This window comes from Nilaparvata lugens, chromosome 2 (assembly GCF_014356525.2).
Source record: "Nilaparvata lugens isolate BPH chromosome 2, ASM1435652v1, whole genome shotgun sequence".
Lineage (NCBI taxonomy): Eukaryota > Metazoa > Arthropoda > Insecta > Hemiptera > Delphacidae > Nilaparvata > Nilaparvata lugens.
In genome coordinates, this window is record NC_052505.1 from 25,634,605 (window position 1) to 25,660,077 (window position 25,473).

Below are 25,473 nucleotides of genomic sequence, written 5' to 3' on the forward strand. Positions count from 1 at the left end.
CTCATAAATGAAGAGTTTATAGCTGCATAAAAATAGGGAGTGACTTATCAGACATTCTGTATACTCACAACTCCCATCACTATACTACTCTTTATCATCAAAGAGAGAAGATAGCATAGGAAGATGGTCGTTTATGTTCCAAATTTCAAGCTGATTTTTTGTTAGCTCAAGCTGATTACTGTCGACTACTGTCCATTATTAGTGTTTTGGCCGGGTGAGAGTTTAATAACGGCATTATGAGAGGCTATTATCGTCACATAGCTTCACGAAAGAGTAGTGAGACTTGAGTCAGCAGTGAAATGCCATGAGATATCTTCGTATGCCTTCTTCTCTCTATGATTTCATTTTACTTCACTAATCAGACTTGTTTTTTTCGATATTTGAAAATCAAGGTGTTCAAGGGTATACATGTTTGTATTCAACAAAGGAAATGTTCTTGTAGAATGATAATGTCTACATATAATAGATTATATTGTTCAATAGTTGTAAAGTATAGCAAAGTCTGTTTTTAACACTTATGCATTGATCAATTAACGATATTACGTACAAGTGGTAGGAACATGTGTAGGCCTTTTTTGTGACTCATTTGTATAGGATGATATCATAGATGTAGGTTTCCCGATTAGCAATATCCCGCTCAGAGAATAGAATGTATCCCAGTCTCATACTTTTTCTACAATTTTCAAGTGTTGTACAATATAGTAGAGATACAATAGATGTTTGAAAATATGTGACCAATATTAAGCAACATTCTAAACACAATTTTACCATACTTTTCAATATTTTATGCTACTTAACCTATTACGAGAGTCAGGAAAGTAGGTACTTTGCTGTTAAATAAGATAGAAAATGAAATTTGCTGGACGTGTGTCTCTCAATGCATTGAATTTCATTCCAGTGCAAATGCATATTCAGCAGCTATTGCTCCTTCCATTCATTCTATGTTTCGCACTCTTCTAGTGAATTCATTTCTCTTTCCAAATAAACAAACCTTTCTTTCTTCTCGAATAGTTCAATTAATGAGATTTTTTCTCCTCTGAATTGGTAAAATTCAAAAACATTGTACTATTATGGAAAAATAAGTTTGTTCTTCTGGAATGAGACATACATGTATTATTTCATGTTTAAACCTCATAACCTTTCTCTTATAAGGTTATGTATATTTAACTTCTCCAAGTGTGCTATAAATACTACTCATTATGACGATCATTTCTACAATTTTCTCCTGAAAGCACACATTCTCACCTCTACAAGACTTCATAGACTATTCTATGAAGTGTCTTCTAGACACGTTCGTTCTCCATAACTATACTCTCCCACGTTCATATTATCTTAAATGCTACGTTATAATGAACTCGAGAATGGTCAGTTAGTGCTGGCTAGTTGGAGAAACTCTCACTCACTCGCGAACACTCTCTCACTGTCGCTCTTTCTTTTTCATTTTATCCTATTCCTGTTCCATCTCTACTTACTGTCTCTCTACTACTACTATATCTGTTTTCTCTCTATCTCTCTATGATAGAGCGGTCGAAATAGCTTCCTTCATTGCTGATAACACGTTCACAGTGCTGTGTAAATTTGAAGGTTAATGACAGCCAGTAGCTGAGCGCTAAGCTGAGTAGAATCCCTCCCCGGCATGCTCGTTAAAATCTCTCTCTCATTCTATCCATGCAAACTGTGTTCCAACGAAATAATCAGCAGTGAGAAAATTCGCTTCATTAGAGATACTACATTTTTCCGAAAATTTGCCAATATTTCAACATGGATCTTTTCCTCATAGAGAATTTTTTGTAATACCTCACTGTACATCTCACTTTAACATACTTGGAGATCAATTACATTGTCATATTATTGCGATCATGGTTAAACTTCCAAACTTCCAACCACGATTTGAATACCTATCAAACACATACGAGATTATCATATATTTGATAATATAATATCACCTACAAAGATAGTTGATGAAAGATTTGACCAGATTAATGAACCCCACATATGAACAAGTCAATTATCATGTTCAATTAACATGCACGCCAAGCTATGAAAAAATGTCTTGTGTGTGCATACGCATTACCATATAATAATATTATAGGCTATACAGTAGGATAATTTGTGACTTATGTGGTATGAGTATGACTCATTTGTGTGACCTCCTGTGGTATAACATAGTAAGCCACGGAGAAAATTATGGAAAGTTCTCTGGAATCTCAAATTTCAACTATTTTGAGATGTGATTAGATTGATTTAATTGTATTATTTGTTTGGATTGATGAAATGAATAAATTATCCAACATCATCTTTGAGTTTCAATCATAATATGAAATCGTGCTATTGAGACTACTGTATTTCAAATGAAATGGATATAGGAAAAAAGATATTAAAATAATGTCGACAATCAACATTTTATAAGCTTATTTTCAAGGTGATTTATATCAGGATCAATATCCATCAAAGTTGATATTGAGGAGTTATGAATTACTATGAGTTGAGTATGAACTAGTTATGAATTGAATCAATAATAATAATAGAAGTAATCAATAATATAATTATAAGTGTAGCACTGAATTGTTTTGAAATATTCAGGTTTTGATGAGTTTGAATGTATCAGTGAAGTTCACACTCTTTCAAATTCTTCTCTCATCTACGATATAATCATGCTAAAGTTCAATATTTTCATAATCTCTGAGCATTGTAGCATCGGTCACATCAATCTTCAATGACAAGTGGAATGTTCCATTTCTCCATCAAATATATAAATTAATACTTGCCTTCATTAATAAAATATACAACAATAACATATTCCTATTCAAATATTAAATTTTTGGCATTCACCTCATGGATTAAAACCGTCCGGGGGACCCATTTCCCCATTAATGCCATTCGATAAACGTTTTTGAGAAGACTATCCACATGTTGTGTCACACATTGAATTCTTCTAATATGTGAATGAGTCAATCCATGATGCAGTGATACTCACTCTGAACTGCATCCTTCTTCTTCACTCAAATAAAATCCATGTTACCTATTCAACAAATGCTGTCAGTGTAGACTGAATTTTACTGTGGTCCACGATAGTTACAAGTGCACGTGATCTCTCGAGTTAACTCTTGGTAAGTCCTTGGCGGACTTTCCTTCTATTTGGCCGCTGTGACAAATTGATTCTGGTGGCCATTGTTGAAAGTTTCGAGTAGGCTCTTCACGCTGACACGTGTCAAATGTGGAGTCACCACACGAGTGTAACGTTTAGCATTTGTAGTCATTTTGCATAAACGAGCCCACTTCGAAAATAAATCAACAAACCGACTTACCATGTTTATCATCTCTCACTTCACTGTGTTTACATTCGTTAGTAATCTCATTCTATGTGAACAAACATTGGATTCTATGAAAATATTTTCTATGAATTTGATAAACTTGTTTATATGCAAAGTCAATAAATATATATTTTCCCAATGAATGTTCCAAATAATCAATTTCCAATTATTCGAGTTGAAGTGGAATACTTGGAGTTGAAAATGATAAGATTTCATGTACTAGCTTCAATTTTTAAGTGAAGGACCGAAGGAGAACATGGATGAAGGTGCAGGCTCCTATAAAGAGAGCTAACATTTTTTCTTTTATTTGGAATAAGAACGCACAGAAACTAAAATATCAACTTTTACCTGTTATCCACATACCCTCGTATTTATATCCTAACAGAGAAACAGTACAATAATCACTCGCTATTAACTGAATGACATTTAGTGAATAATGGAAATGCACACTTGATAATACAGTAACTTACTTGTTATCATTACATGAGCTATCTTCTGTCGTATTTAATATTAATTTGAATAGTACTTAGTAAATCCTCTTTCATTCATATTAAATTTATATTAACTACACTTTTTCCAAAAGTAAGATCCAGTGATTCCTGTCCTATATCATAATATTATAGTTATCATTTGAATTAAGTCGTAATATTCAACTAAGCTATATCTGAATGAATTCAGTTTACTTCCAAAGTTGCCTACTAGTAGCCTATGAATCACTTATTCCAATCAATTATTAATGTGTAATATTTCATAATAGATTCAGATTGTTCTCTCATAATATTATTATGAGTATGCGTATTATGAGCTTCAACTCTTGAATTATGTTAACCTCACTTGATTTATGTAAATGAATTAATGAATGATGATTAAGAAGGAAAACAGACTACATAAAACAATGACTAGCAGCACTTTACAAAATAATTATACAGTACTATAGGTTCAAAATTATGATAATGTATATCCTATACAATTTTAAATAGTTATACAACTTCATGGTTGCGATAGCCAGTAACTCTTTATCATATCGGCAGCTTTCTCCCCCACCATGGCAGTGGGAGCATAGAGGTGAGCCGAGGGCAGTCTAGGGAATACAGAGGCATCCACCACTCTCAACCCAGTCAACCCATGAACCCTGAGCTGTGGATCGACAACGGCCGAAGGATCACTTGACGGGCCCATCTTGCATGTTCCACTCTGATGATGCAATGTAAATGTCAAATGTCTCAGCGAGCATAACCAGTACTCATCAGTTCCAAATCCCAGAGGAGCGCACGCTGGAATAGGCACGGTGTGTAGTTTCGAACCAATAGACTGGAAAGCTTCTGTTTGCGAAAGGGCAACAATCATCTTCATCCCCTCCACCATACGTTGAGCGTCTTGAAGGTCTTGGAAATAATCGTGGTAGAACAGTGGCCAATGCCAGGGGTTGTTATCTTTCAATAATATCCTCCCCCTACTTTTAGGCCGTAACAACATGGGGAAAATCGACCACACATCTTTATAATCCAACGTTCGAAAAACGTCTTCATACAACTCATCTGTCACCCCAAAACTCTTTCTCAAGGTATTCCCCCCATCTGAAGAGAGCCCCCCTGCGTTGAATAGAAACTCCATATCGGGGTACTCCCCCCGGTTATTTAGAGGTGTATTCACATAAGCGATACCTTCAACACCCCCAGCTAAAGCTAGAACTCCCTCACCGCGAGTCAACCAGTTTTTAACATTCACTGGGTTTAAAGCATCTCGCTCGTTAGATGACGCCCCTGTCAAATTATGTGTGAAAACTAGAGAAGGTGTAGTCCAATGTTCGTGAAGGTTATCACCCACACCGGGTAGATCCACAATTACAGGAATATTTTTTTCTTCAAGGTGAGCTCTGGGACCCACGCCAGAAAGCATCAACAGGTGGGGCGATTGTAAAGAGCCCGAAGATAGAATAACTTCTTTCCTAGAGTAGACGTAGCGTTTTTTACGGTTTTTCACAAACTCGACACCGATCACACGTTTTGTAATACTGTCTAGCAAAATCTTAGTAACCCTCGCTTTTTCTAATACATGTAGATTGGCACGGTTCTTAATCGGTTCCAAATAAGCTTTTGCTGCCGAAACTCTCCTCCCCTTCTTAACTGTTGCTTGAATTCGTGAAAATATTGGACGAACATTGGGGGCTGTATAGTCTCCAATTTCGGCTCCAACCTCTACACCTGCTTTTAAAAAAATGTCCACTAATGGTGTCTTGTAGTTCACACGTTCAACTGTCAGATATCCTTTACGGTTGTGGAAAGGGGATTCCTTATATTCTTCAACGTTGTTTTGTTCAGATTTGATGAAATAGGGGAGGACATCTTTGTAACTCCATCCATAATTCCCATCAGCTGCATAAGAATCGTAATCGGCGGGGTTACCTCGGGTGTAAATCATGTAATTTATCAAACTTGTGCCCCCTATACCTTTACCACGAGGCCATTTACACTTTCCCTCAGTTATACCTAAACAATTACCGGGCATCTTCTCCGCTTCGAATCCCCAGTTATAATCTGTAAACTGTAGGTAGCTAACCAATGCTGGTATGTCCGTATAAATTGATCCATCTTTTCCTGCTTCCAGTACTAGAACTTTCCAATCTCTGATCTCTGTCAAACGATTAGCCACTGCAGCTCCACCCGGTCCTGAGCCAATCACAATGAAGTCATATTCGTCCAAGATTGGTTTGTTGCCTAGCCAAGGGTCTTCTCTGAAAGGAATACGGGACTGCTTGTAGTCGCGATAGATTTCCTGTAGAACGGGAGTGATTAATGAAGTAGAGACTGATATTGATGCAAGGAGTGAGATGAGAAGATAGCTCCAATACATTGTGTCTGCTCAACGATTGGTTGACAAGTCATCAATTTCCCGTTGACAATTTACCTGTAAACCAGAGGAATGAGTCATGTGAGAAATCATAGAATAAACAAGATGATCAAAAGAAGAAATAAAACTATAAAAATGAAATACAATTCTTGTTGATGATTGCTTTTGAAATGATGGAAAATTAAAATGAAGAAATAAAGCATGATAATATATTTCTCTGCAATTCCCTATTCTAATGCTAGGCTTATTAGGCAATAGTTTGTCAATGAAGAAGTTGGGAGAATAGAGCGATTTGAAAAGCATCAATCCATTCGTGAAATGAATTTCCACTCAACTGTAGCCAAGGCCTCACGTCTGAGCTCGGAAAGCCTATAAAAATGATAGATAGCATTACAACCCATAAATTTTGTATTCTAATAGCCTTGATTGAGATTGTTCTTGTTATATATATTCCGCCATGGATTGTATTGTGATCCAAAAATATTTTAGTAGATCTGTTATTCTGGCAGACGTACGTTATCTTCTTTTGTGACGTAATATGAAAAGCAATGATATTCAGTGGATACCAGCAGAGTAAACAACTATAATCTGTGATACTAGTTGGTGGGTACTTGTAGAATCACTAATATGAACTACTTCAATATAACACAATAAGATTTTCTATCGTAAATGCCTAATAAGTATGTTTTTTTCATCCGAAAGTGAATAGGTAATGCAGGACCATGAAGTTATGATTTAGGGAATTTGAAAGTTAGTAACTGGGAGTGTGGTTTTTGAGAGATAAGTCACGACTAAAAACCAACTTTGAAGCAAACTTTTGAAACACGTTGCCTGAATAATAATAAGCTTCTATCATCAAAGGTTTTGTTGAGTACATCTGCATTATACTTTAGCAAATAATGCATTCAAAAGAGTGGCTTCCATGCAGCCACATTGAAAACTTTCCAAAAACTAGAAATAAAATACATAAATTGAAATGAGAAATTTGGATCTAGGAAACCAAATATATTTCAAGCTGAACTTGATTGTTGAAGATTATGATTCTTATCAGCCATCACCTCTTCAAAAAAAAAAATCAATCTTTAAACTTCAATCTTAAAATGTAATCGTATTTTTTAATATTCTATCCCATCTTTCAAGAAAACTGGTACAGGACCATTTTATTTCCATTTGACTGTACTCAAACGAATTGTTTCAATCATCACCTTCAAAAACTTCAACAGGTTCATTCTAGAACTAACTGTGAATGAAATCCTTCTTTTTCTCAGTGAACTGTATTGACCTAGGAAATTACCTTATTCATTTGATAGCAGGATTAAAACAAGAAATTAATTCAATGGAAAATTTTGAACTCATATTCACTGGAAAGCCTACAAGCTACATTATACTTTTCCAAATGTTCCAGTATATATATTAGTCCATTTTCCCACTGAAACACGAAATGATAATAAATAATACATTAGGATCATGAGAGTATTCATTCACAATGAATTATGTTTCTGTAAATCATCATCAGTTCTGCTTGTTATAAGTAAAAACATTCATTCTCCCGATATCTACAACATTGAGACGTTGAGTAAATGTCTACAACAATCTTATCACGTTAAGGAAAAAAATTCTGTATTATGATTCCATCCCAATACATAATCTTATTATATCTTCATCCCAAGACTCCATCTTTCTTGCATATTTCTTGCACAAACACATCTATAAGCCTTCTGGCATATCATTTATAATTCAATTCTCCTTTCTTTGTTGTGACCTACGATAGAATATTCACCGGGTAATAAGACATCAACTTTCTTACGCTACGCCAATATTCGTTCCTAAGAAGCTTCCGAGTGCATTAAGAAAGTACTTCAATGTGAAAGAAGAGAGTAGAAAAGCAGGGCATGAGAGGAGAGTAGGAGTTCTAGAAAGAGTGAAGCGTAAAATAAGCGCAAAATGTAAGGAATACTGGGTACAGATAGTAGAGAGTAAAAAGAAGAGGAAATGGGTACTTAGAATTGTCGTATAAGACGCTGCTCACATGAAAAATTCACAATGGAGTGTTTTTTCATAGTACGAATAGTGCGAGTGATGTAGTAAGTACAGTATGTCGAATGTAATCCCTACGATTTTCCGAGTTGAATTTAGAGTGCAGAAGAATGTTCCAGATAAAGGTGATGTAATAGGGCTTAGTCTTCGACAAGAACCGAGTAATGTCTACTTACATGTCTACTTAAGTTGTAAATTTAAATGTCATTGTTATTTTTATAGACTTGACTTTAAAACCATAATATCAAATTGACTTATAAAGAAAAATAAAATCTGAGTACCCTTTTTGAAATATTTTATCACAACATGTTTCGGACATTTTATTTTTCTTTATATTTATATCACAAGTAGCCCTATACAGAAAAGAGATATCAAATTGACCCTTGGTTTACTAAACTTGAAAATCATAGTATCAAATTGACCCTAGTATCAATTTGTAATGCAGATTATGATTCAAGACGTATAATTGGATGTGGCATCTGGGATCCGGCAACTAGGCTTTTGGCATTTGAATTTGGCTGGTTTGTCGCGAATTGCCAATCTAGTAAATATCATATTATTTGCAATATTGGATATTTTTCTTCTTCTTTTTTCTCTTCATGTGCCTGTCCACTTCCAGATGTTGGCTAGCATGGTGGTTATCTTCACCATATCCACAGCTGAGCTGCACGGAACAATTCCGTGGTGTTCATGGAGAAAATTGAATATTGCTTTGTTTTTATTCATGAGAAATGCTGACAGTTTCAAATGTACCTCAAAGTTTCATTCAAAATTCAAATACCCAACTAGTCGCATTCAGAACTATCAACTATATCATGAATGTTGATGAAGAAATGACATTGGTAATTATGATCGCTTGCACATTAAGTTGAATTAATTTATTCATATAATTACACTAAATTAATAAATCTATCAATGCATATTTATTCGCAATTCAGGTTGCTGTGTCTTCGGATTGTGGTTATAGTTATACTAGCTGGCCCGGCGAACTTCGTACCGCCAAATAGTTGATGCATCTCATGACAAACTTTAGCTGGATGCACACCTCAAATCCAATAACTCATACTAACAATCCTCAAATCCAAACCATCCTATCATTCTTTATTGACCCAATAATCAGTTCAGCATACCATTCCATGTGCGTGTACGATAAAATCATGACTGACAAATTAATTGATCACGTATATCATTAATCGACGTGTAGTTTAAGCTATATGCTACCTTTTCGCATGAATCACATGTGCTCCCTCGTTCACTCCTTTCACTTACTAAAAACATGCAGGATATTTAAAACTCTTAAAAAAATCTAATGCATGACCTCAGAAAATAGCTGGAAAATTTATTGCTTCACAAAATTCTGAAGAATCGAGGGTTTTGGTGAGTGACGATGAACCCTGATATCGGAATTATAATTGAAGAATCGAGGGTTTCGATAGAAATCAATGGTACAAAACTGTTTACTTTCATCAGTAATAACTTCAAATACCAACTTTTATTGAAAACTTGCAGGTAGCTCATGCCTCGCAAGGGTCCAAATAAAAACTTGACCTACTGAAATCTTGAAGAATTGGAAATAGGCCTATAACCATCTTCGGTAAATTAAGTATTATTTAAATATTGATCAATAATAAGTCTGAATAAGTAACTGAATATATTATGTGGCTGATAACTAAAATATGTAATAACTTCAACTAATATATGTAGCTGAATGAGTAACTGATATTTGAATAAGTAACTGGATTCGGGGATGTTAACTTCTGCCAGCCAAATTATTTTTTTAATAAAATTTTTTATGATAGTTTTAATATTAATAAAATAAATATTTCTACATTGTACTCTGCTATCATGTCATGTACTGTATTCTATTGTATTTTGGTTTCTTGAAATAAATTGAATTGAACTACTTTTACATATTCACAACTTTCACCCTTTACACTTTTACAACTTTCATACTACACTTTTACAACTTTCAAGAAACACTGTCCAATATCTTCCGTACCAATATCCTAGGCCTACTGAACTTCAAACATGCTATCGAAAGGAACCAAACGCTTTTATTTACCCCAATCAATCATTATTGTATTATTATGCATATTATGATGAGAACAATAATGTGTAGCTTGGTTTAGAGCATGTAAAGCTGGGTTTACACCAAAGTTGTTAACAAAATTTTAATAACTTGATCCTTGAAGATTGTATTAGATTAAACGAAACTTGACAAACACATATGTTTATCATATGTACGATAAGTTATGTTCAATCTGATGAAATCTATAAGGATTGAGTTATTAACATTTTGTTCATTACTTTGGTGTAAAAGCAGCTTTTAAGTCTGAGGCCGCACTGCATGATGGTTACATACAGAACAGTCATTTTGTTTTTAGTCGGGGTGTTCAGAATAAAATACATGGGTGGTTATGGAGCAGCACACACTCTTGTCTACTATCTACCGACAGATGTTGTATGACGCAATGATTATAACAACTGATTTTTATTACTGTGTGTGGCCAGCTCACAAAATCTCTCATAAGGATTACATGTAAACTTTGAAGGACCGTAGGAAAGAATCCTGGAGTCGGATTATAGATTTGATAGGCCATGAACCTGGTCCTGAACATAACGAACACAACTAAAAAAAATCATAAAATCGGTGCACACATAAAAAAGTTATTGAATTTCAAAATTTGAGGCTCGATTTTTATTTATAAAAATAAATGAGTTATTCGTAACTGTGCACTGGAAATCATTAAACCCAAAAATAAATTCATATATGCATTTTAGTCAAAAGACGCTTTTGAAAATCGAAAACTTACTACTTTAAAAATATTTGAAGATGAACTATTCCGTAGCAAAAGAATTTTTGTTCCTATATCATGTACAACATAAACAAATCAAAGCATAGAGAAAAGATAGCTTAAATAAGCTAGCTTTTCTCCATGATTGAAAATAGTCAATGTAACTAACTGGAATGATTCTAATTTCAAACACGAAAATATATTTTCTTGGAAAAATGGTGCTGTTTTGATGCTTTCAGTCACGGAGCAAATTTATTGAATCATTGCGTGGAATTCAAGTCTAGCCACATTGTTTATTTTCTCAACTCAAGTTGGACGAAAAACCGATTGAAATTTGTTTTTCCATTCCCTTATAGGAGGAGCGTTGATGACAATATTGAATGAACGAGGCTGGAAAAGGGGATGAACGTTGAAGAGAAGAAAAAAATGGAGAGAAAGAGAAATATGACGGGAAAGAGATCGTAAGCGGAAAAGAGAGATTGCGGAAGGAAATGTTAATTCTTTTTGCACTTTTTGCTTTGAATCGGGTATCTGGTGTGGTAAAAAGAACAAAATATCAATGTGCTCTGTTCTCTGTATCTGATATCCATCAGGAACTTTATTCTCGACATTTTAGCGACGATTTTTTCTAGCAAAACTTCTACTGCTTGCTAAAGTCGGGAAATGTTTTATACCGTAACAGGACAGTTTTTGGGGGAATCACTTATCAACTTAGTAGCAATCCTCAATCGACCGATTTTCGTAATATAATCTGTGTCATAGGATTCACTATATTACTATATATGTGCAGGAAGCAGGGTTCAACTGTCAGATGCACAAGAGTTTGCTTCTTTGTAGAACGAAGATAATCTATCCTCTTTCCACAATATCATTCGGAGTTTGACCTCTATCCTCCATGGTAAAGAACTGGAGGTTCAAGGTTTGATTCATGTTTCACGGTTAAAAAAATGAGAACATAACCTACATCCTAGAAACCTTCAAAATCCATGAATAGTTCTTGGATATTTGGGGTACCACTATATTAAGAAGCATTCGATTAATGATCGAATGCAATTGAAAATAGATTGAATCCTGAGTCAGATTTAGTACGGCTTATTTTGATGATATCTAAAAGCAATTTTCAGAATTCGGGATGAAGTTTCCTCTTATTTATTAGAGGAAATGAGGAAAATGACAGTTTTGAGTCTAACGGAGCTGACAGGCTGAACCGTATCAACTCGTTCAAAAATTGGAAGCTATTTCAGTTCATCGTTACTTTTTTCTAGTAAGAGCTTGCTGATAAGCTCCAGGGTTGTGCGTGGGTGATGAAAAAGATTGATGAATGATAACGGGAGATGAGTTTCAACTCATTCTGAATAGATAAATTTATATAAAATTGTTTTTTTTATTAAAATAGAATAACAACAACTCAGATTGATTGATGAGTTATGATGGGAAGAGTTAGTTGTCATTCAAAAAGTGCTATATGAATGAATGAGTTCTTGTAGCAGCAGCTACATCTACTGGCCAGATTCTGAATTAGCCATGTTTCAAAATGTTGACCAATCAGGAAAGAGTGGGCGTGACTTGGGGAGTGGCCTAAAGAACGACCCAGCGGTTACTCCCGTCTACTGACCAGATTAAAAATTAGCCATGTTTCGAACTGTCAATCAGAAGTGAGAGACGGATGTGACTTTGTAAGTGACCCAATAAAAACAATAATATTTCTTATAGTTTTGATTTTTCTAACCTCAACACTTTTCTTCAGTAGTTTTTTGTAGGACATAATATGATATTGTAACATCATCAACCTTCAACCTTTGAACCTTTTAGTTTCTCAAATTCGTTTCAAATACATGGTCGTGGCAATTTAAAATTTGATTCAATATGTGTATCTACCACAATACAAATAAATAACTGGAATAATTTTTGATGAAAATGTTACATTTTAATAATTACGATATCTCCGTCCTGGGAAGTTTAGCGATGTGCTTCATTTAAGAAAATAAAAGCTCTAAGTCCCTTTGCATACTGGGCCACCATGGAAGCGCTTCCACGGAAGCGCCACCAAGTGGTAGCATTGTCTCTTATCTGTCACTGCACACCAGAGCCACCAGCCACCGGCCCGAGCCGCCGATTTTGTTAGCCACCAGAATGTCGCGCCATTACGTCGTACCATTGAGTATTATCTGTCATTGCACACTAGAGCCACCAACTACCTGCCACCAGAAAATCATCTTCAGTTAAATTTAATTCAAATCAAGTTCATGTCTGTTGAAGCTGGTAAATCTTTAAATTGAAAAATATAACCTCACAGAAAATAAACGAAGTTATATAATCATTTCTCTTAAGCATTATTCATTATACATGGTTATTCATTACAACAATTTTTTACTATTTTCGTGTATAATCAAACGAGAAAACTTCAGTCTTTCAACATGAAATATCCATATAATACCTTTTTTTTCAATAAGAGTTTCAAGGTGATATTTCTTCTTCTTCTTCTTCTTCTTCTTTCAAGGATTAGGCGTACACACCTGTTCCGGTTTCAAAGGATATAACTATTTACTCTACCATCTTTTCAGAGGTCTGCCAATATCCCTTCTACCGTAGGGTCTATATTTCATGACAGCCTTTGGTATCCTAGTATCTGGCATTCGTTCCACATGGTTTTTCCAGTTCAATCTGTTTATTTCAAGTTGTGCAGCTAATGATGATATTCCTAACTCATTTCTAATGTCATCATTGCGGAATCTGTCTAACTTTGTACAACCTTTCACACTTCGAAGAAAACGCATCTCTGCAGCTTGAACTCTGCTTAATGTTTTCTTCTTGTTAACCCAAGTTTCTGCTCCATACAATAATGTTGGTACCGCCATCACTTTATAAAATTCTAATTGTGTCTCCTTCCTTGTTCTGTTTTACAATCGGCGTTTTATTGTACCACATATATGTAGAAATCTATTCAGTTTCAGTTCCACATCATTATCAAATCCATATGTGATCTCAACACCCAGGTACTTGAAATAGGACACTTGTTCGAGTAAAGCGTCATCCAGCATTATTTTGGTCCTGACAGGTCATTTGCCGCAGAATGCCATTGTTTTGGTTTTGCTTTTTGAGATAAACAAATTATACTTCTTTGTAATGTTATTCAGAACATACATTGCCTTCTGCAAGTTGTCTTCAGAGTTCTGTAAAATAACAAGGTCATCTGCGAACATTAAAATCATTAAATATCTTGTCAGATCCAATGGTATTCCAGGAGGAGCTTCATTCATCCAGCATCGTATAACGTCGTCAAGGTAGATATTAAATAAAGATGGGGATAAGCTACAACCTTGCCTTACACCTTGGTTTGTCACGATTTCTTCGGTGAGGTGCGATCCTGTGTCAATAGTAATTTTGGTTCCTTGATATAAGCTTTTTATCGCGTCAATGCTAGGGATATCCTCTTCTTGTCATAATGCACCAAAGTGTAGGTCTATCTAAACGGTCAAAAGCCTTTTCAAAATCACCGAATGCCATGAGTGGGTCTCAATATTAAATTCTCTATTTTTCTCAATAATCTGCTTCAAACTGAACACCTGATCAATGCAAGAGTGACCTTTCCGGAAACCTGACTGTTCCTCCAACAAAATGGTATATGAGATTGGTTGAAGTCTACCATTAATTATTTTGCTGTAAATTTTGTAGGCCGCTTGTAGCAAGCTGATTCCTCTATAGTTGGATACATTATTTCTCTCTCCTTTTTTGAATATTGATACGATTTTTGAAATTTTCCATTCTTCCGGAATTTTACAGCTCTTCCAACACATGTTTATAAAGTGCAGAAACCTAAGTCTGAAAAATAAACCTCCGTATTTAATTAGTTCTGAGTTTATACCATCTATACCAGTCGACTTTCTATTTTTTGTATTTTTTAAAGCAGCTTCTAGTTCTGTCAACTCTATCATATCCACTGTGGGCTCCCCAATTCTTTCTATCTCGGTCTCTTGAGTTGTTGGATTGTACCAGAGATTTCTATAGTGTTTAATCCACTCTTCCTCGGTGATAATGTTAATATGAACTGTATCTTTGTTGGTTCTATTCATGTGCTTCATGATCTTATGAGCAATTGTTTGTCTACCATGCAGATCGTCTTCAATATTGCTTATAACCCGATCCCAGGACTCAGCATGCTTTCTCCTCACTATAGTTCTAGCTGCATTTATTTTTTCCATGTACACATTTCTGGCTTCATCTGTTCTTGCTTGAATAAATTTTTTATATGCCTTCTGCTTTTCTTTGATGACGAATTCGATCTCATCATCCTAAATTTTCAATCCTCTTTTTCGGCGAGATTTCTTTTTTTTACCGATTACCTCATCTGCAACTTTAGTGATTGCATATTTTATGTTACTCCATTCCTCCTCTATATTATCGCTTGTGGGTATAGTTTGTAATAATTCTGTCAACCTCTTCTCATAAAGACCTTGAATACTTTCTTCCTGTAACAAATATACTTTATAAACTTCATCCCTATCTTGTTGCTTTACCTTACTAGTTTTCCTATTCCTCCAACGGGCCAAAACTTCTATTTAAGAAACGATCAAATAATCATCAGAGCCTACATCACAGCCTCTATATGCTCTGATATCTCTCACTTGAGGGGCAATCTTCTCATTTGCGATCACATAATCAATCAGAGACCTGGTGTTTCTGGCAGCCCAAGTGTATTTGTGGATATATTTTTTCTTCAAGAAAGTATTAGTGATTTTCAATGTATTATATATGGAAAAATCAATCAGTCGTCTCCCGTTGTTATTTGAGTGATCTTCTCCATATATAACCACCGCACCTTGCACATTTCTGTTATCCACTCTTGCATTCAAATCTCCAGCAATGATCAGGTGATCCATTTTGTATTTATTGACCTGCTTTTGTAGCGCTTCATAGAAAGATTCACTTAGTTCTTTTCTATTTTCTTCTGGAGCATGAACTCCTATTACACATAAGTATCCTCTTTCTATTTTGAATCGTTCTATTTTGGTGATATTTCTGTTTGTCTCATTCTGGGGATGTTGGCATCTCTGAGTTTATCAGTCAATAATCAAGCATGTCCCATTTTGGGAACGTTGGTAACTTTGAATAAAAACTTTTCCAATATTTTTTATTGAAAGTAGCTTCATGAATCATAGGACAATTATATTTTGGCAGAGTGCATCTTCCACGTCCATTATTCAACTGATCATGAGTTAACTAGTGAACTGGAGTGATGAGTCAATTGGTGGCTGCGTGGTGGTGGCTGTAGTGTTCAATGCTATCAAATTTTGATGGTGGCGCTTCCATGGTGGCCCAGTGTGCAAAGGGCCTAATAAATGGTGGTTGAAGCCGTGTTTAACAACAGGAAAGCTCCCTAAAATGATTTTTCCATCGTTTAGAGCTTGTAAAGATTGTTTTTGTAATGATTTTTATTACTAGAATAATACCATGGAATTTCCTGGAAAAATATCAACTGGAAGGTTTTGCTTTGTTATGCTTCTAATTTGTTTTGATTGTAAAAAAGTGGAATCAATTAAAAAGCATCAACTTCATTGTTTGTTATTTCACTAGATTCTTGGAATTTATTCTCAATCTGCAGTTCAGGCACTGAATACTGAGAATTCATATTGAAATTATAATTTTCCCATTACATGAGAAACAACGTGAAACTGATGCTACTGGACGTTTACACCTTATACAAAGTTTTTTCTTCATTCATCATTGAAATGTCAATGGAATTGAATAAAATTTATTCAATTATTTTTTTTTTGTAATCAATTGCTCCGAATTCTGAGGCTTCTTATTTTGAGATTTCATGGGGTCTCACATAGAATAAACTAAAATTTACACTGGACAGAGAAATAATATGCCTGGAAATTCTTTATATTGAATAAGAGTTCAATGAACAATGATCTTGTCAATTCCAAATGTGGTTCATTTGAATCAAAATACTTTCAATGTTCAAGGAAGGCATTATTTGATTGTTGATTGAGTAGCCCATACTTCAAATTCAAATACTTTTACAGAAGGCAAAGTTTCCTGCCGGATTATCTTGTACAACTATCCCAATTAATAAATTTCAAACTATAACAAGACGTATCTTACGTTATCATACATCGTACTAAGAAGGAGAAGGAATTCATACAAAATCATCATTCTATGTGAAAATAGATAAACAAAATAAAAGTATACATCGAAAATGCTTCAAATAACAGTGTAACAAACGAAAGATGAAAACACATTGTGAATGTTGATTCTATGTATTTTGCTTCATGTACTGCATGATTGGTATCCAGTGATTGCCTTGAAATTAATGAATTTTCTAATTCTGGCTAACTTAAGCCTGTTTTCATACTTTTCCGATCACTAAAGAGCAAACTGTGTATTCTCAAATGAATAATATTCTAGTGTCATATCCATCATGAAATATCCATTGATAATATTCATGATTTATCTCTTATATCACTTAATAAATCCAATATCACTATTTGGAAAAATTATGAAAAATCTGTAATTGGCTTTACTATCCAAATGCTATTGCCGTTATTGGGAAATCTGAGAGTGTTAGCCAACTCTTACTATTATGGATAGAATATTTTTATTGAGTGAGAATTAACTAAGGACCACAATGCGAGGTTATATCTTACAAATTCTCTTCCAAAACAATACTATCGTTTCAGATTAGGCTATCGCTAACGTTACATCAGACTACTTCAGATCTATCAAAATTTAAATTATAGATGTAGCCTAATTATCAGATGGATGGTAATAAGGAAACAATTTATTACAGGTGATATGCAAGAAAATATCAAAATCTCTTCAAAAACATGCCTTGTTTCTTCTCAAGAAGAGTCAATGAACTAAGAGAATAACTGGAGTGAGAAAACTGTCCAACAATCAACGGAAAAGTTCAAATTAACGGTGAAACTGAAAACAAGCAAAACTTATTTCTCTATTGAGAATCACTTTGAACTGGCAGCTCTTCTTATGAATAACATCAACGTTTTTCTCTCAACCAATGCTGATAAAGGAGAGGTGGGAAGAGAAGGACAGTTAATTACTTGTCACGCTATGTGAGAGTATGATCGTTACAGAACCTGCTAACAGAATACTGTAATTATTTACACAACAGAAATAACATTCCCATCACGTAATCAAATGTAATTTCGAATTCCACTGGCCATTTATGTAGCTAAACTCGATGGTAGAGATTGAATTAGTGTTCTCTATTTATGTATGATATTTACTATATAAGTAATATATTTACTATAATAAAAAGAGAGGAATGACTTCATAAATCAGTGGTGTTTCAACAAATAATAAATTTTCGATTATCTAAGAAGGATATAAAAAATATCCTTTCCATCAACACACGACCGATAGAGAGGAAATGGAAAAAAGTGAGAATATTTTTTAGAGAGGGTGGGAGTGAGGAAGTGAGGGGGTGAGGAAGTGAGTGGAATAGAAAAAAAGGTAGTATTAAAAATGGAAGAGGTATGATTAACAAAATCAGAATCCGTATGATGAAATGAATATATATGAGATAAGAGAAATGGAGGTGTAGGAGGATGGAGAGCAGTGAGAGGAGGAGGAGGAGGAGGAGGAGGGGGTGGAGGGGGGAAGTAGGAGGAGGAGGAGTTAGAGGTGGAAGAGAAGCGATAAGGGAGAAAATAATGAGAGGAGATTCGAGAATAAGAGTAGAACTTGAAACAAGAACAAAATTGAAAAATCAACTGGAAAAAAGGCAAGGAAAAAATTGAAGAATAAAAATGTGTATAAAAGAAGGAGAATAGAAAATGTATGAAATGAATAATAGAAGAAAGGGAATAATAGAAGAAGGAGAGTAGAATGTGTATAGAATTAATGTGTTTAGAAAAATCATAATGTATGAGAAGAAGTAGGAGAACAAGGAAATCATCTCCACCACATCCCTGACGTAGAGAAGAGAAATCAGTTGAAAACGGGTACAGTAGAATGATGAAGACGAACAGAAATAGAATGTGTCACTATGAAATTAATTTGAGCAACTGTATAAAGTCAATCACGATATGTACTCCATAATTTTAAACATTTCCAATCAACATCACCCTTTTAATCACATCTGTAATTCACCTCCGCTCCACATAGTAAACCATTGTAACCCACACATTTCATGACTATTCCATTCATCAAATGCCGAATGACGAATCCCTTGATCAATGATTAATACATTCCTGTTGACAATCTAATCAAGTAGCGAATGTCCAAAACCGTATTGTTTGCCTAGTGTGGCCATAAATTAGTCAAAGCGTCAGACTGGAACATGCTTGGCTTTCAGGTCAGCAGTCACAAGCACAAGACCATCAATGCTTTATCTGGCTTTGGTCACAGACGTAGAGTGATATAGTGGGGACGCAACTCAATAAGACACCTATCCTACACCTCTACATAGCTGCACATCTATAGGTGCGTACAGATATACGCGCCGCGAACATGAGCAATTCACTTTTAATAAGCTGACTATACTTATCTGTAATTTTACAGAAACAGTAAGATACAGATATAAAAAGATATATAGCTTGGCATCAGCTGATTAAAAGTGAATTGCTCATGTTCGCGGCGCGCAAATCTGTACGGACCTTTAAGGCGCCAAGCTTTTTATATCTGTATCTTACCGTTTCTGTAAAAATACACATATAGTCAGCTGATTAAAAGTGAATTGCTCATGTTCACTGCGCGTATATCTGCACGCACCTTAAAGGTGCGTACAGACTTTCGCTCTGCTCCGCAACCGAACGTCACTTGAGCAGAGCGATTGATGATTGACCGGGGAGCAAGAGTGGAACGCGAGAAGAGCTAACATCTCCCGTAACGTTCATGATCGGTGCGAATGGTGAGCGGGGGCGGAGCGATGGCAGAACGAGGGCGAAGCGTGCGCGGAGCGGGTTGGAGGTGCGTATATCTGTACGAAGCTTAAAAGTGCGTACAGATATACGCGCCGCAAACATGAGCAATTCACTTTTAATCAGCTGATTATATCTGTATTTTTACAGAAACGGTAAGATACAGATATAAAAATCTTGGCATCAGATGATTAAGAGTGAATTGCTCATGTCCGCGGCGCGTATATCTGTACGCACCTTAAGATATACTCATATCACACCTGCCATTCATGCAGTTGTAGATTCTACATTGTATTTACATTCTACATTTTTCAAGAGATGAGGCATTGATATTATTATGTGTGTGGGTTATTATCATTTGAATATAGTTTCTGTTCCTATGAGTATAATATTATTGATTCTTCCGCGGAGTCTATTCAGCAGGATGCTGATCAGATACGTTACATACCTAGTTATAGATTTGGAAATTTTATGTTTGTGATACTGACTGAGAAAAAGGGATGAACTCGTCATTTGAAATTCTCAAAAGAGTAAAGTACACTGAGAGATCACACAAGATGTGTGTGGATTATCATTTGAAAGTTACTTTTTCTATGAACATCATTTATCTATACAATCTTCCACGGAGTCTATAAAGCAGTACGCAAGGGAATTCTCAAGAAAGTAGAGTACATTAAGAGACTGAAATTATCACATGTTGAAGTTTAGCTGTTACTTCAAAAGAATCACTTATAGGATAACATAAAATACATATATTCGAACAAACACCGCAAATTTGTGAAGCTTTGGATATTCAAGTAAACTAACAATTCAAATGCTGCTTGGAAGAGAGATGGATGAGTTATTTATTTTATTGATTAATATCATCATGAAATGAACTAAATAGCAGGGTTCCCTTTGTAATATTTCCTTCATTATAATGATTATTTGATAGACTGCTAATAGCTACCCCACTTATCTGTTTCCGAGATGAGATTTCAAGGAAACCAATACGAATGAATATTTTCGACTTGATTATCGAATTACGATGGTACCTGTGAGGTTGTAGGTGTGTAGTGTGAGATAACGCTTTAAATATTTGTTGTTTAACTGTAACAGAATAATAAATGAGTATCCTTTTGATCTGGAAAAACTAACAATCTTATTTCAAAATAACCAAGAGCTTCTTGAATCATTTGCAACTATCAATCTACATTCAACTTCAAAATTCTGGATGAGGATTCCATTTTTGTGATGTTTTTACTCATGAAATGCAAAGTAAAAGAACTTTTTTTCATTCTAGTCTTTGCTGTCAACATTCGAAAATTGAAATTCATGACTGGAGAGGGTTCGCTGTAGTAATTCCAACAATTCATCCAAATTTGCATTGAAAAGGCTGAGGCACAATAAACTTCCATATCACGTAGGCTTACTCGACGATTGTATTGAAATATGGAGTGATATTTTAAGATTCAAAAATAATTTTTCCTATTCCGTATTCTTGAGTATATAAGTGCCTTAGATGTTCATCTTAGCAGAATGTAATAGAAAATCACTATCATTCCAGGTGAATTTGTACTGCTTTATACTGCTTACAAAATGGGAATATTGATTTTTCAGATGACAGAAATTTTTGTGAAAATTAATGAAAAGCTGTTTATTAGGGGTGGTTTTGGAAGAATAATAACTTGGATATGGATAAGTGGAATTGTTTCAATGGATACGATTATCAAACTGATATTATTAGGTAGCACACCACAAAGACTTCCGAATAAACTACGTGGTAGATATGTAGATATAGCTCCAGTGAAACAACGGTATGTTTGAGGAAAGAACTTCCTTTCTATTACACAAGTAATGTAGACTATGGAAATAGCTTGTCAAGTCGGGAGACATGATAGTGGAATTCAGAGCCGTGGGTGTCAGGTGGAGTCGGGAGAAGGAGAAAAAAGGTTCTAGAATGACGTGACATGGAGTGAAAATGAGAGAAAAGAGATAGGACAAGAGAAAAGGACAATGGACATGAGAGTAGTTCAAACATGAAAGAGCTCGGATTCTAGTAGTTCACCGGTCACAGGCAGCCTTTATTAGAGTGTCAACGAGCAGCGTGGAGTCTTCTATGAGAGGACTGCACTGCTATTCCAATATTGAGTTGACTATGTCAATTTTCGTGTTATGGACAGTGCAATACGATGAGCGCTCTCAACATAGACAAACATAATAATACCATGTACAACAACGGATGCGATATTAACGCTTCTACCCTCTAATGATCATGAGTCAATATTATATTATAAGTGAACCCCTGGGTTGGAGAACTCGCTCATGAACTTTGTATTGATCTTTGAAATCCGCAACTTATGACATTATGACTTTACGACATTATTATTAAGAAAACCTTTTTTCCCACAGAGTTATGCTGTGTGGAAGAAAGTATTGATTAAATTAGTCAAGGGTGAGCCAAGAATTCTATTTTGGGGATATGAAAATTTTCAGTTGTGGGGGGGAATATTTCGATTTGGTATATTTTGGACTTGAGTCGAAAGTAGGAACACGCTGACGCTCATTCAATCATTAGATGTGTTATAAATGCAATACTGTACTCTATTGAAGTATTTGATATTCAAGGAATATTCCTTTTATACTGTTTCTAGGAACACTCTTACTTTCTGAAATTTGCTTAGACTCCGAAATTGGATTTCATAGACGTTCCAGTTTCATTTATACAGGCTTACTACAAAAGATCCATCGGGTTTTAAGAATTCTTTATTACCAAAGAACTTATTCAAAATAAATAAATTTATATCCATGGAAAATAGAATTTTAATTTTTTTACAATAACTATAGTATTGATTTCAATAAATAACTTAGACCCTCATTATACTAGGCATCCAGGACACACAACCAGCCAGGCAACCAGGTTACAAAGTCACCCGGGCAGGCAGTCGCTCACTTCGTCACCGGGTATTGCTTTAACACTAAGTCTTGGGCAGCCAAGATTTGGCTATGAGTGTGGTCTTCGGGCTTGGCAACTAATCAGCAGTCAAAATATGGCTGCCCTATTCCAAAAACAGTTTCCGGTGATGGAGTGAGTGACTGACTGTCACCTGGTTGCCTAGCTGGTTGTTCGTCCTGGCTGCCTAGTCTGATAGCGGCCCAACGTATTCTGTGTAGAAAAAACTTGGGGAATTTCCCTTCTCCATTCGTATTAAGAATATCCATTCTGGATGAGTACCTACTTTGATAGTGATTAATTTTCAAAATCCGATTAATCATTTGTAGTAACCCTGTATTTTGAAAAACTTCTTCAATTGAAAAAAGTGTAAAATGAGAGAAAGTGAATGTAGGTACCATCTTTAGCTGCATGGATTTCAGTGGAACTAATAGTTCAAACCTTTCAACTAATAGTTGAAACCTTTCACTAGAATTTGTGATTTAAGATTTGATTATCATATATAATGAAATTAAACTCATGAGACTCTGGTTCCAAAATACACCACTTTTTTAAGTTCTTATCATTGAGCATTCAGATGGAAGGCTGCCAACCAATCAAACGATTGAGCTGAAAGAAGAAGATCATTGAGCAAATATAATTGCGGTTCTCCAACCTGCAATTCGATTCATTAGGATTAATATAATATGATACAAAACTATCATATCTATGAACGGGAATGAAGACTATGTTCGTTCTATACTACTTTCTTCTATGGTCAACAACCGTTGGGCTGGTTGGCAGCAACTCTCCATGTCTCTCTGTCATCCGCCATCCTTTTAAGGTCACTGTTAAGAATGTGTAAAGAAATCACTGTCGAAGAATATGACCAATCAGTTGTGCTCTTCTATTTCTTATTTCTTCTAGTAGACAACAATAGGGGGGTGCGAGGGCAATTTTTCAATTGTGGCTCATTTTCAGGGACCTAATCTAACTCTCTCTCCAACTCTTTGAAACACCTCTTCATTCGCTAGCTTCTCTCTCCAACTGATCCTCAGCATTCATCAGTCCATGCTTCACTTCCACAGGTTGCAATGCTCCCTACATACGTTTTCCCACCTCTAGGCTCAATGTTCTAGCAGTCAATACCCCCTTTTTATTATTGCATAATCCTTTGCTTCATAAATCATGCTAGCTATAAAATTAAAATTAAACACACTTAATTTTCAGAAATTGGTGAATTTTGTATTGTCAAATACGGTACTAAATAGCCCGATTAATCCATAATTTGATATGTTGGATTAAGTATAGCTTAATGATTGTGTGGTTTGGATAAGGCTGGCCACTAACTGTTGAACGTGCATGCACTTACACCATATCAGCGAGAGGCTTCTAACATGAAATAAACAACAAATAACAAGAAATAAATCACTGGAGAATTACAATGCATAATGAAAAATAATTCAACCTCAAATAGAGCTTTGAAGAAAATAAATAACATAAATTGGGTATACAAAAACCTAAACTAAAAAAAAATTGCTCAAAGCGTTTTACTGTGACCACAGCTGTAATGACAAAACAATGTCAGTCACTGTTAATGATGTGCATGCTCATTCAACTGTTAGTGGCCAGCCTAAGGTATATTTTAAGTCGAGCACACTCTTCCAAAAATAATACTTGAAGCTAGATCTAATTATTTACATGAGCTTATCAAGAGTTATCATATTATGAGAAACAAAACTGAACATTTCCTAGCCAGATTAAGTAGAATATTATATTATATTGTTTTGTTGCTATGTAAGTACAAGTTTAAAAATCCTAATTTAGGATTAGGCATTGGGCCGGTTTTGGTTTTGAAACAGGATTTGAAATTCGAAGTTCATGGAATTGAAGCTTTCAAAGATTGATTAAAAGTTTATTGATAAAAAGCAGCCCATAGCGACTGCCAAAAAATAATAAAATTCAGAGCGCACTGAAAATTCCTGGAACCCGAAAAAGATTGTCTCCAAAGAAAACAAACATTCACTAGGGCTTTATGAATGAATACTGGTAGCAGAGTTGTTCTATATTCAGTGATGTTGACTCACCTTGTGTAACTTGACCATGAAAGTGATTGACTTTTTCTGTTTGATAGCTGGGATTTCGATGTCGAATCGATCCTCAAAACAATTGAAGTCAGACCACAATCATTCATTCCATCAAAAATGAGAATCCATCGTCGCGATACCACTGAATAGAAATAGTAGTGGAGTAACTTAGTTGTGACAGTTATTAAAACATCAAAAACAATCTCATATAATAAAATCCGAGTTTACAACAGTTACTGTAATTCCATTATTAATAAGATGAATAATCTTAGTAGAGTTTCTTGGTTATCAAAAGACAGAACAAAGGTGCTAAGGCTAGGCTGTAGTGTTAACTGGATCACTGAAAACGAGGTCTATTTAGAAAATAGAATAATAGATTGTAACCTGTTTGAATTTGCGTAACAAACGGAATAACAATACAACTTGTATGGATAGTTATTCTTTCGCAATCTAGCATTTTGCAATTGCTCTAATTCCGTGATTATGATAACTTCTTTCATAGAGAAACACATTATGTACAAATGTTTCTATTCTTATACCTAAAATGGACACGATGAGTGACAAATAATTATTCTTATATTATTGAAAACTAGC

At 35.0% G+C, this 25,473-nt stretch overlaps 2 protein-coding genes across 3 annotated transcripts in view; both read right to left on the minus strand.

Annotated features, from left to right (window-relative positions):
* LOC111046363 (tachykinin-like peptides receptor 86C) overlaps window positions 1-25,473 on the minus strand; it is a 154,408-nt gene that overhangs the window by 108,790 nt on the left and 20,145 nt on the right. The gene's annotated exons all lie outside the window — the stretch shown is intronic.
* On the minus strand, window positions 3,591-25,216 carry LOC120349831 (glucose dehydrogenase [FAD, quinone]-like). Its single transcript, XM_039420888.1, has 2 exons — window positions 24,880-25,216; window positions 3,591-6,221 (listed from the first exon to the last, which is right to left on the minus strand). Exon 2 carries the CDS (start codon window positions 6,165-6,167, stop codon window positions 4,305-4,307), a length of 1,863 nt encoding a protein of 620 aa, XP_039276822.1. The 5' UTR covers window positions 6,168-6,221; window positions 24,880-25,216; the 3' UTR covers window positions 3,591-4,304.

Excerpts from the sequence above, each read along its gene's own strand:
- LOC120349831 (XM_039420888.1), bottom strand. The coding sequence starts at position 6,167 with ATGTATTGGAGCTATCTTCTCATCTCACTCCTTGCATCAATATCAGTC.